We start from the raw sequence: 13,360 nt of genomic DNA, 5'->3' as shown, positions 1-13,360 counted from the left end.
CATTGTATTATAAATAACATTTTGCTTTTGCCTTTAATAATATTTTTGAAATATGGAATTTCACTTGCTAAAGTAACTTTTACTTCCTACTCTCAATATTTGTAATCAGTGGGGATCAATTTTCTATAACATTCATTTGGCACTTACTCATATAATGCCATATTCTCTTATTTAAAGTTTTATGTCTTTGTCTTGTGCTAGAGACATATGCCCAGAACAGTATCTCATGCTTATTTTTACTTCCCATAGTGCCTATGATAATAATAAACCCATTGTTGGTTGGAGATTAAGAAACAGTATAATGTAGTGGAAAGAGAATGAGATAAGTATGATTTTAGTATTTTACTTCATCACAATAAACCCATTTGAAAATGGAAATAATAGTGTCTGCTCTGATACTGTTTGGTTTTAAGGAGATATTGAGTTCATGGGTATTAAAGTATTATGTAGCAAGAAAACCAATACACAAAGGTAATATTATAGTCAGTTATTTAAAAAAAGAATGAAAGAAAGAAAAGAAAAAGAAAACAAAAAAGGAAAGAAAAGAAAAGGATAAGTAGGGTATTTGAATTTGTGAATCATGAAGTTTAGACAGGGTTTATATAGGGACTATAGTTTGTCATTGCTACCATCTTTTTTTTTTTCACCTGGATTAGTGTAATGGATTCCTAAATGGCCTCTACCTTTTTATTCTTATCACTCTCAGTTTATCCTCTTCACAGTAGCCTCATATATATTTTAACAACATAAATTAGATTATGTCCTCCACTGCTTTCAATTTTCCAATGCCTTCCTATCCTACACAGAACTAAATCCAAAGTTCCTACCCTGACCCATGCGTCCCTTCAAGGTCTCAACTCTGTTGACCACTCTGATCTCATTTCCAACCCCTTTCACCTTTGTTCACTGTGTTCCCCCAACATTGGCTTTTTTATACTTCCTTTAACACACCTTATATTGGCTCTTACCTCTGCCTGGAGTGCTGTTTGTTCAGGTATTTGCACAATTCATTCTCTCTGTGTAGGTCAGTGGAGCCATGAGGATGGAGGTGAGTACCTGTGGTGTCACTTGGTGCAGGCTGGAACTCATGGGCAGGAAAGCAGTGGCTACATGGTGCCCTCATCTCTGGGCACTATGGTCCAGAAAAAGGACACTGCCCTACTTTTCTACAAGGCAAGCATTATGTGGCCTTATATTAAAAATCTACTTGGGCTCCAGGTAGTAAACTTAGGTTCCAATTGTAGCTTTTCTGAGGAAAGACAAATGTCCTGTATCTGGAGACTTTGGGGTCTGTGGAAAGTTGTAGTTTCTTTTGCTGGGGGAGGGGACTCACAAAAAAGCTACTAGTTTTATGTAAAGTTGGGTTTTAGCAGAGTCCAACCCATTGGGATGGGCCAACCAGCTCACTACTGAATCCTGAAAGGATTCTCATTGAATAAGGACTCTCATTGAATAATTCTGGCTGCTTGTCTCTACATGGTCTGTTCAAATGTCACTTGCTTGGAGATACTTCTGGGAAAAACACTTGTGACTTGATATGCCCTTATAATCCTCCTCTGTTTTTCCTCATTGTACCTATCCCCACTTGAAAGGTAATTGTTTGTTTTTTAGTGTGTTTTTTGGCACTAGAACTTTGAGCACATTGCTATATCCTCAAGGCCTGGCACTCAGTAGATGCTCAATAAATGCTGTGGAAAGGACGTTGATGCTTAAATTTTAAATTCATTAATTTCTAAAGCTTTTAACGTTAGTGCTTAAAAAGTTCAAGCCAAGTAAAAAAGAATTGATTATAAAAATAGGCTTTGGGGGAATTAGAATATGACAAAATATGTGCTTCAGTGGAGTCACACACAAAAATATCATAATTTCTCATTTTTTTGGTATATCAATGTAAATTATTATGAACATTTATTACACTCTCTCCTAAAACCTTTCAGTCAGCTTTCCCTGAGCTTAATAGTGCTATACCAACAGTGATGGTTTAGGTCATTAACTCTTGGCATTGGAAGGAAGGTCAGCAAGTCCATTCTCTGCCAGTGCAAAAGTCCTGCCGACAGCATCCTGACAGAACCGTCCTTGATGGATGCTGTTCCATCTTCATTTGATCATTTCTAATGATTTAGAACTCACTGCCCTAAGAGGACCTATTACCTTCTTTCATTCTTTCAACAGACATTTCTTGATCACTCAGTAAATGTCCAAGACTGTGGAGATATGGTATTAACAAAGTTGACAAGTGCCTACACTTAACTTTGGAATCTCTAATCACTACAAAATTCTTCCTAATGGTAAACCCGAGTCTTCCTTTATTCATTGGAAGTATTTATACTTAGTTTGTTGAAGCTTCTTAAAATGTTAATGTTAAAAGTTTTAGAAATTAATGCACATATAGAATTTCATCAACATAATTTCCACATTTATTGAGCACCTATTGAGTGCCAGGCCTTGAAGATATAGCAATATATAGCAGTGTGTCCAAAGTTCTAGTGCCAGGAGACACACAATCAGACTCTATAAATTCGTCTCACAGGGCACAGTTTCAGAACCTTGATATTCCAAAATGCCCTCTCCTGGGCATCCTCTAGTGTGCCAGTGTTCTTCCCAAAATGTGGCATCCAAAGCAAGGTTTCTGCAGACTTGGATTTATTTGAAGCAACTAAGTATTGCCTTTCTGGATCTTCACTTCTATTAGCATCATGTTGCTCTAATTCATTTATTAGGCTCTGAACATGTATAAGACTTTGTGCATGGTGCAAAGGATATAGCTGTGCATATAAAATTTAGATCAATGGAGGTGACAGACAAATACATAGGAAATCATCACAGAGTATAATAATCCCTAATGGTGCCAGAGGAGCCCATACGTGAAACAGGTAAATCTGCAGTGCTTAGTGGTGGGACATGATCAGTTTATATTTTAGAAAGATCTTGGTGGCTGTACCTGAGAACAGGGCTTCTCAAATCATAGTGTACATATGAATCACAGGGGATCTGACTAAAATGCAGATTCTAACTCAGTATGTCTGCCTTGAGGCCTGAGATTTTGTATTTCTAACAAGCTCCCAAGTGAGAATGATGTTGATGGTCCACTGACTATACTTTGAAGATCAAGGCTTTAGAGAGTGGACTGGAGAATAAGATCAAAGGTGGGGAGCTGGGTTGAAAGGCTGTTGTAGTGATCTGAGAGGAAAATGATGATGGCACACTCTAGGGGATACTTGCTTCGTTCTTTGCAGCCTGTGGATTAATCCTCTTCGTGAGAAGTATGTATACCAAGTAGGTTTTGAGTATTTTCCCATTACCTGTCAACAATTTTACATGATATACAAGGAAAGATGGAGGGAGAGCTTGACTCCAATCTTAGTTCTTAAAAATTGGCTGGGAACTTCAGCAGCTTGCTTTAAGTCCATTGTGGCCTCAGTTACCTTATCTTATCTGTAAAATGGGAGGCTGGCCGACACCTTTAGGGTCACTTTCAGTTCTGGCATACTATGCTTTTTATGAATACCTGTTTCAAGCAGGTAATCTTTCTTGTTCTTCTGATCCAGCTTTGGTTAGTAGAAACAGCCTGGCTTACTTTTAGATTATAAACATATGCATATATATATTTTTCTCTTTCATCCCAATTTATCCACAACTACTTCCATCTTTCAATATGGCTTTTAGGAAATCTGAGCTAAATGTGATTACACCGCAAAACATCTGTTTTTCTTACTCATTTTTAATTTGTGATTTTCTTTTGAATTCAGGTTGCCCTTTTAGAGACTTCTTCCTTTTTGAGTATTTACTTATTTATGCTTCTTATTTAGATTTTTACTAATGGGATCAAATGATTCACCTTAGCCCTGGCCTAAGGGTGTAGTAGAAGATGACTAAAATGCTTTGGGGATATATATTTTGGGACATGGTAGTGGTGGAGCTTTCTGCATTTAAGCATCGAGAAGCATTTTGAGAATTATTTATTTTTGGGTCATTCAAGGATATTTTAACAAAATATTTAAATTGTCCTACTCATTCCATCAATGGTAACATCAATTCCATAAAAAACAGAAACAAAAAATCTGTCTTAATATCTTTAAAATACAGTTTTTTTTACACTGTAATAGAAGAAATAGAACTATGTTATTTCACAATTAAAGTAGGTGACTTCATGTATTCTTTTATGTCCTGGTTCCTGAAGTATAAAAAAGAAAATAAATAGAGGCACCTTCTTATAAGATAAGGGAAAAAAATTTCCCCTCTATTAAAATGACAAGGACTGCTCCACTCCTCCCTGCTCCCTCTTAGGAACAACCTAAATTCTGATATCCCTGGAAAAAGAGTGTTTGGTATAGAAGGGGCTATGTAAACAATCTTAGGAAGGAATGGAATAGTAGAATAGCAGTATAGTCTTCCAGGTAGAAGGAGAACTGAGGGTGGCATCCAAACTAACACCATATATGTTTCCTGAAAGTCACTTACCTCATCACAGTGTCTTAGTTTCCTCATCTACAAAACAGAGATGAACTGCCTTTAAGGTATAGATATAAAAAAGATAGCAAGCATTTCATAGAAAGAGATTTGATTTTTCAATAAATATCTTATATCCTTTGAAATGTATGCATCAACAATAATAGCTGAACCATTTATTAAACATGTTGAATATACAAGGCACTGGAAAGGTGCTTTGCATACTTTTCTCATTTGATCCTCACACTATCCCTAGCTCCTTCCTCTATTTTAGAAACCCACAGACCAAACAAATAGACAAACAAGAAGGACCTGACATCATTGAACATAGGTGCGTAAAGCAGTGGTTACTAAACCTAACTATAATCAGAATCATCTGGGGAGACCTTAAAAATAAAGATTTTGGGCCTAGCCTAAATCTTTATTTTTATCTCTATTTTACAGATGTAGAAACTGACGTCAGAAGTGGTAATTAAATTTCAAAGTATCTCTACTTTGCTTTATCTCTACTTTACAGATGTAGAAACTGAGGTCAGAAGTGGTAATTAAATTTCAAAATATCAAAAGGCTAATAAGGCACAGAACCAGGACTCAAACTCACATCTTAGCTCTGTAGGAATACCATGTGCTGCATCTCATGTGCTGCAAAGCCCACTTCCTGTGCCATGGCAGATAGTACTAACTGACTATAGCACTTTAGAATCTCTGGGTTGACACTACTGCTGGGGGGAGATAAAACCAATTCGTCCTTCTAAAGCTTACACTCCATTTAACAGTGGTTCTGATGACCTCACCCTCAGTGACTGTGATTCAGTAAGGTTGGACCCCAAATCTTTATTTTTAAGGTCTTCCCAGATGATTCTGATTATAGTTAGGTTTAGTAACCACTGCTTTACGCACCTATGTTCAATGATGTCAGGTCCTTCTTGTTTGTCTATTTGTTTGGTCTGTGGGTTTCTGAAATAGAGGAAGGAGCTAAGGAAATAATCTTGGAAGCGAAAGGCAACCATTGACTAGCTAATATTTATGGAATGCCTACTGTATGAAAGGTGGGTCTAGCACCTTTTTTTATTGTGTGAATCCCCAAAACTCTGGAAGGAAGAGCTAGTCATAACCTTCTGTGCCAAACATGCAGTGGTCTTTGCAGATGTGAGTGGTGTCCCTCAAATGTGACTGTGATGAGCTTGGCAGGGGAGAAAGCCCTCTTACCTATGCTCTCACAAGCCCCCGCTTAGAGGAGTATTGACTAAGAACAAGAGAAAGTGAAAAACTTATAATTTATGATTCATTATTCATCCCACTTCTCTAATTCAGAGCAAATTGTCTAACAATCCTCCTCTCCCCCAAAGAAATTACTACCTGTGGTAGATTACAAACCTGATGAGGAGAAGCAGCAATACTCCATTAATATTTATAAATGTTGCAATGCTCATATTTCCCATCTATTTGGAAAATCAGCTCAAGTAATTAAAGAGTATGGGGAATTATAAGATGAAAACAGTGTGCCTGGAAGTTAGCAACACTATTTTACTCCTACTGATACATCTTAATGACTTAATATTCCCTGGATGGCATTTTTAAAATTTAAATTTCTGGGTTAAAAAAAACCAACAACCTCATTATCATCCAAGCAGCACAAATATTTTTCAAATGGCAAACTTACATCTTTGGCTTCTCCACGAGATATCGAAAGTGTCTACTTCCAATGATTTTCACCACTGTCTCAGGCATTGCATCTGATCCATGGGGAGTTTTCCAAACCAAAGACATGATACTTCTCAAAATCCCTTCAAATCCTTGGGGGTGGAGAATAAAGAAATCATTCCTCTTGATTTTCCACTAGGTGACTGTAGCAACCATCTCAACAATAATGATAGCAGTAATAATACCAGAATTAAGTGGTGCTAGAAGCACTTTACCTGCATCATCTCACTTAACACTCTCAATAAAGGCATGAAGATACTCTTATCTGCTATCATTATTCTTGTTTTTCAGTTGAAGGGACAAGCATAATGCAGTGATGTAACTTAAAGTCTCAAAACTAGGGATTAGCAGAATTGAGAATCTCCCCTAAAATATCTGCAAAACCCATGCACTGATCTATTAGGTGAGTCTACCTTCCTGTGCTACAGTACATCAGATTGTATTCTTGTAAGATCAGAGAGGAAATCAGGGCTTTAGAGGGACATGTAAACAATCCATATTCAGCTCTGATCCTCAGTGTCACCATTTTTCAAACAGGGTAATTCCAGTTCTGCTCTCAGGCATTTAGAGTAAATCAGTGAGAAAATGAGTCCAAAGAAGCATTGCACACTGGAAAAGTGGGATTTTTATTGTATCCCTCTGCGGTTTCTCCACAGTCCAATGAATACGAAATTGAGATTCTGAACCAGATAAACACTGGGTGTTTGAACAGGTCTGATGCCAACAGAAACTTAGAAATTCTGCAAACCTCGCCACAGGCTGACCACTCCTTTTCAGAGCCTTTCAGAGATCAAAAGGCTATTTAGAAATGAGTCTAATCCAAACCCTTGCTGCACGGATTGGGAAACCTAGGCCCAGAGAGGCTGTGCTATTTGACACTGGTAGAGCTGTTTCCATTACCGCGGTCTGGTAGCTAGACCACCATCATTCCCAAGACCCCAGCTTCACTCGGTGTGTGGTCAGCACTAAAACAGCTCTGCCAGGGAAGCGCCATCCAGCGGGGCTTGCAACCTCTTTGAAGCCGCCTGGAAGCTGCAAGGACCAGAATTTGTGATAGTCAAGTCACCTCTCTGTCCTGCAGCTGCGGGTCAGCCCAGGGACGACCTTTCCCGGTAAAGAATAGAGGGCGGCCTTACCGCTAAGGCGGCGTTTCCCCCACCCAGGCAGCTCAGAGATGTGCGGTCGGTGCTTCTCCCGGGGAAACCCGTCGGGGCAAGGGGCAAGCGACTGGAGTCCGGGAGTCGAGCCAATCACAGGCCATGACTAGCGGGCGGAGGCTGTTCCGGCCTTGGTCGTTAAGGACGCAGAGGACTGTTGCTGGGCGGGGACCAGGTTTCTATCCACCTCCGGGAGGCAGGCGGGGCTTCCTCGGCCCCGTACCCGGGGCGTGGCTGCCAGCAGAGCCGAGGTGTTCTTAAATCTGTGCTTTGGCGCAGTCTCAGGAGCTGGGAGCATCTTTCTTGAAGCCCATGCTCTCACCTGTGGGGTCACACTTATCCCACTGTTAAGCTTTATTCCCCTTTGTGAGATTTTCACACAATTTGGAATCTTACACCGCCAGTTAAAAATCCAGACTCTTCCATTCTATGACTTTGGGTAAATCTCTTCTTTATCCCTTAGTTCAGTTTTCTCATTTGTAAAATGGGGAAAAATAACACGGATCGAAAAGGAAGTTGGTGACCGAATCAAATAAAAAATATGTAGTAATAATTATAACTAGTTTGGATTTGTATCCGTCTGCCAGATTCTTTAAAGATGCTCTCTTATTTGAGCAACATAGCAATTATCATAAGATGATTTTATTCCTATTTTAGAGTTGAAGAAATGGAGGCCTGGGCTGTTGGGAATTTACCCAAGACAAGTGGCAGAGACAAGATTTGAATATAGATCTGCATATCCCAAATTCATCTCAATGGTCAGGAGTATGCACTACCCTTGGGAGTCAGACTCTCTAGTTTCAAATCCTAGATCTGCTAATGCAACGTGATCTTGGCAAGTTACTCAACATCTTTATGCCTCAGTTTCCTCTTCTATAAAATAAAAATGAACTTATATGAGGATTAAATGAGTTTCTATAAGCAAAGCTCTTAGGACAACGCATGACACATGATAAGCAATGTAAATGTTTGCTATCATCATTATTATCATTATATTTCAAGAAGCCAAACCAGATCCCAGAAGCTGAAAGTGGTTTCTTTATCCTTTGTATAATTTGTGCTTTCTTTCTTTTAGCCTGCTAGAATGCCCACTTGTTTGCTTGGGTTGTCACACCTACCTGTCCTATACTTGTGGTAGTCTTGAGACACCTCAAGAGGTCCATGTCCTAATCCCCAGAACAGGTGAATGTTACCTTATATGGCAAAAAGGACTTTGCTGATGTGATTGAGTTAAGGATCTTGAAATGGGAAGATTGTTTTGGATTTTCTGGATGGGCCCTACATATAATCACTAGTATCCTTATAAGAAGGAGACAGAGGGAAATTTGATTACAGAAGAAGTAGGAAATGTGATGATGGAAGCAAGAAGTTGGAGTGATTCAAGGAAGGGACTGTGAGCCAGAGCATGCAAGCAGCCTCTAGAAGCTATAAAAGCAAGGAAGTGGATTCTCCTTAGAGCCCCCAGAAGGAGCACATCCTCTGACATCTTGACTTTAGCTCAGTGAAACTGATTTCAGATTTCTGGCCTCCAGAATGGTAAAAGAATAAATTTCTGTTGTTTTAAACTGTCAGCTTTGTGGTAATTTCTTATAGCAGCCATAGAAAACTAATACTACAATGCTACTGAAGGATTCTGTTCTCTTTTTCTTCTCTGTATTTCTTAAACATTCAGCACAGGGTCTAGATTATAATAAGCGTTCCACAACAATTTTTTACATAAGTGAATGAAGGAAAATAGAACAAAAATTAAACACTAACATTTCTTTCTGAATAGACTGAGTATGGTACTTATTGGAGTTTTGTCTACTTAGCACACTTTCCCATTCTTCCTGTCTGTGAATGGAAACCTTCCCTTTGACATTCTGTGGAGTCCTTTTAGAGGCTGTCAATCAAAGTGTCGCTACTATCCTACTTCTTTAGAACTAGCAATACTCTGTGCTTAGGGAGACCAAACAGATATCTTTTTTTTATCTGAAAAAGATATCTTCTGTCTGATGAGGCTAATAAACTGTGATGAAAGTTGCTGAGGCTCTGGAAACTATCTATATCAACACATAAGGCTTTTTTTTTTTTTTTTTTTTTTTTTTTTTTCAATAAAAAAGGGGGAAAGCCTGACAACTAAGGGAAACAGTGCTAAAATGGAGCCACTGGGAGGATGGGAAAGAGAGCAAGGAGTCTGGATCCAGCTATGCCTGATTCTGGTTTCTGGACTTCTCAAACACTGGAGTCAATAAATTCCCCCTTTGCTTAAGATATTTTGATATAGGCTTTATTAATCTTTACCCAAAGAGTTCTGACTAATACAAGACTTTTACACTTCACGCTGTTATGGTTTATATATGAGATACAGTTAGACGATTGAATGGCATTTTTAGCTCCATTGTAAATTCTGTGATAGAACTTGAAGAAGTAAATTGATTTTGATCAAATCAGCTATTCTACTAAAGGCAGTACTCTATAAATGCCAACTTGAAACAGAAAGACATTAAAGTAAGGTTTTCCATTGGTCAGTTCTTCTACCAGTTTGAAGGTATTCAGATGAAATTTGATAAATTTTTCAGACCCAAGAGAACTTCTGCTTTGCCCCTTATTAGCCAAGGGACATTGAACAAGTAATTTAATTCTCTTATCTGTAAGGTGGAGACAATAGTTAACCTGTCTGATTGTTTCTAGGATTAGAGATAATGTATTTAGAGCCTCTGATATGTAATAAGCTTCCAATAAAATGTATTCTTGTTTATAACAATAGCAGCTAACATTTTGTGACTATGTACTGTGCTAAGAGGTTTGCATTTAATATCTCATTTAGTCTTCACATCAGCCTTATGAAAAAAGACTATTAATATCTTCATTTTATAGGTGAGGAACCTGAGGTTTAGAAAGGATAAGTAACTTGTTCAATGGTATGTAGGTATGAATACTCAGAGTTGCAATAAAAATCCAGCTCTTGGGACTCCAGAAGTAGCTTTCATAGTCACTACTCTACACTGCTTCTTGGCTATTGGTTTGCCATTGTTATTATTATTATTAATGCTAATGTTTTTATTGTCATCGTTTTAAGCCTCTATGTCCTTACAGAATGCAGATTCTATGACAGAATTCTTAAGAGGGGTGGCCCTTTCTTATCTGAGATTTTCTAATTCACACTCTGCTTTATGAAATGATAGAACTGCAGAACATCTCCCCAGTGGTTTATATTAAACAAGGAAAAACAAAAAGCTATGCAATAAATGTCTCCATAAGATTAAATACTGTGGCTAAAACTGCCTTCCTTGGATTCAACAGCTTTAGATTATGAGTCACCAGAGAAAGATTCCACAAAAACATCTCCATTCAATAGAGTCAGCTCTCTCTCTCTTTTTTCCCTAAAGAAAGATGAACAGCTGCAATAAGGGGACCAAAGAATGTCCCCTCCTAAACCTTCATGGTTTTACTTTCACCGTCAAACAGAATAAGGAAGAGGGGGAGAAAAAAGTCTCTAATGTTGTTTTTGCCCAGATAAGTCAAAGTATAGTGAGTCCAATAAACAGGGAGCAATAAATAAATGCTCTCTTGAACAGCTTAGTCATAGTTCTATCAAAACGAAGCATTTTGCAGAGAAATCTATCCAAATAGAGGGTGGACAGGGACAAATATTGATATTAAACTGAGCTGTATTGTGGAAAATATGGAGTAGTATTACCCTCAGCCTCTCACCACCAAGAAACATATGGGGCCCAAGTCGATGATCTTTCTGACTAATAAAGGATTGCAGGTAAAAAGATGAGCAAGGGCAAGCTGATAGAATGCAAATGGTCAAGTTACTTTGGCCTTAAAACCTTTCATGGGTTTGTAAACACAAGATCATGTAGCATAGTGATTAAACCAGCAGACCCCCTGACTGAGGGGCCCAGAGCCAGGCTTTGCACTTAGTATTATGTTACTTTGGCATGCTACTTTGCCTTTCTGTAACTTTATTTCCTAATGGATAATACCAACATTTACTGTAATGAAAAGATAAAATGAGTTAGATATAAACTGCTTTAGAGTAGTGTTTGGTATATTGTGTTTCCTGCTGTTAGGGTTAGTTCCTTAGGATAATATACACATTCTTTATTATGACCTCCTTTATTCAGCATAAGTCTCATCTCCCATTCCTTCTCTCTCCACCTAATATTCCAGCTGCACGATCACCTGTGGTTTCCCAAACCTTCTGTCAACTTTTACATGTCTTTGCTTAGTATTTTTTGTTGGCTTTCTTTTTTTTTGTTTGTTTTTGTGGGGTTTTTTTGTTTGTTTGTTTGTTACGTCTTCCTCATGGCTCTGTTTCTAACTTTCAAGATCAGCTCAAATGTGATCCACTCTGTGAAGCTTTCTATTCCAAACATCCCCAGGCAATTGGGTCTTCTGTCTTCAGTAAACAAGCAGTTTTAGCACCTACCATTTTTAATTGTAATTACTGGTTTATATCTCCTTCTCCTCTACTCTATTGCTTCCGCTGATGTAAATACTATATCTTATTCATCATATAGTCAGTTCCAAGCACAGTGCTTGAACACAGCATGTGATCATAAATGTCTACTAAATAAATGAAAGAAAATAAACATATGTTGTATAATTGGTAATAGTATAATAATAGTGATTATGATAAGTAAGTAGAGCTTAACAAAGGATAACAGCTACTATTTATCAAAGGGTTACTATACACCAGTCACTGTGTGAGGTCCCTTACATATGGTACTTCATTTAATTTCAATAATGATTCTGAGGAATATATTATTTAATTCATTTTCCTGATGAGGAAGCTTATCTTGAGGTATTGACTTACCCAGGGCTCCTGTTTGTACATAGCAGAAGCACCATGAGAGCCAGCTCCAGCAAAAGGGGAGTTTCTCATGAAACCCAAGTACAGAAATGTACCCAGGCCTCTGGAACATCAGGAACCATGGAGTAGCATCTTTTTTTTTTTTTTTATGACTTTTTTCTCTGCTCCTTTCTTTATTTCTTCTTTCTTTTCATTAAGCAGTAGTGTCTTCTGATCCACCAGGCCATAGGAAAGAAAGTTGCCAATCACAGTTCATGAACTTACATCGTTTCCATTCAAGAGAACAGCAAAAGCTAGAATTTCTTAGTCCCATTTGCCAATACTAGGGAAGAAATTATGGTTTTCCTAATTTGGATCGGGAGATATAGGAACCAATCAGTTGTTGCATTGGAGGAAGGGAGGTGGTGGCAGAATTATGTACAAAACTGTTGCTAAGAGCCCTTAGCTGTGGGGAAGAGACAGTATCCTCAAAATAATGAGGTGCAGGAACCTAATACAGGTAATTTGATAGGAGGTTGAATAACTTGCCAAAAGTCATGCAGGAAATATATGACAGAGCAATGATTCAAATTCAGGTCTGACTCTAAAGCATTGTATTTTTTCTTTTGTGCTCATAATTTTAACCTCTACAGTATTATAAAAGAGGCTTGGATAAACGTGGTTGTAATAAAAGGCCCTAGAAAATAATTGCAAAATAGAAAATTCTAAACCACAGACAGATCAGATGACAATATAATTCTGGTTACCCCAGTCATTCATTTACTCTGCCGTGGATTATTGGTAACCTTACCTACTTTTATGTTTTAAGATTTAGAAGGAGAATCACAGAATCTCTAGGTTGATAGGAAACTCACGAGTTATCTTATTTGACCACCCAGCCAAATAGAGATGAGCATTTCTTACATTTTGGCCCAGTGATTCTGAAGCCCTCTGAAAACCTGATGAGTATTTAAGAGCATTGACTCTGAGGCCAGAAGGCTTGGGTTCAGATATTGGCTCTGCCACTTATTACCTATGTGTCCTCGGGCAATGGATGTGATATTTTTGCTTCAGTATCCTAATCTGTAAAGCAAGGATAATAACAGTAACTATATCATTCTTTCTTCAAAGTAATATTCATCGTGTACTTCTCATGTGAAAGGCACTGTTCTAAGTGTTTTATATTTACCCAGACATTTATTATCATAATAATCCCATAAGGTGGACAGTACTGTTTTTAGCCAAGGAAACTAAGTCAGAGAGAAGT

At 38.0% G+C, this 13,360-nt stretch overlaps 1 protein-coding gene across 2 annotated transcripts in view; it reads right to left on the bottom strand.

Annotated features, from left to right (window-relative positions):
* The window catches only part of C2H1orf87 (chromosome 2 C1orf87 homolog), an 82,506-nt gene extending 75,075 nt beyond the window's left edge, over window positions 1–7,431 (bottom strand). Inside the window, exons 1-2 of one of the 2 annotated variants that reach the window (XM_037827073.1) lie at window positions 7,290–7,431; window positions 6,113–6,245 (exon numbers count right to left, since the gene is read on the bottom strand). In XM_037827073.1, coding sequence (XP_037683001.1) covers window positions 6,113–6,219 — 107 coding nt within the window. In that variant the 5' untranslated portion in view covers window positions 6,220–6,245; window positions 7,290–7,431. Of the gene's footprint in view, window positions 1–6,112; window positions 6,246–7,053; window positions 7,186–7,289 lie in introns of those variants that run through there. The other variant, XM_037827074.1, reaches the window with a different exon arrangement.
* Between the last annotated feature and the right edge of the window lie 5,929 nt (window positions 7,432–13,360).

Source organism: Choloepus didactylus, chromosome 2 (genome assembly GCF_015220235.1).
Source record: "Choloepus didactylus isolate mChoDid1 chromosome 2, mChoDid1.pri, whole genome shotgun sequence".
In the NCBI taxonomy this organism is placed as follows: Eukaryota; Metazoa; Chordata; class Mammalia; order Pilosa; family Megalonychidae; genus Choloepus; species Choloepus didactylus.
Note: the sequence above shows the minus strand (reverse complement) of the source record. Positions and strands in the feature narration are given on the sequence as shown.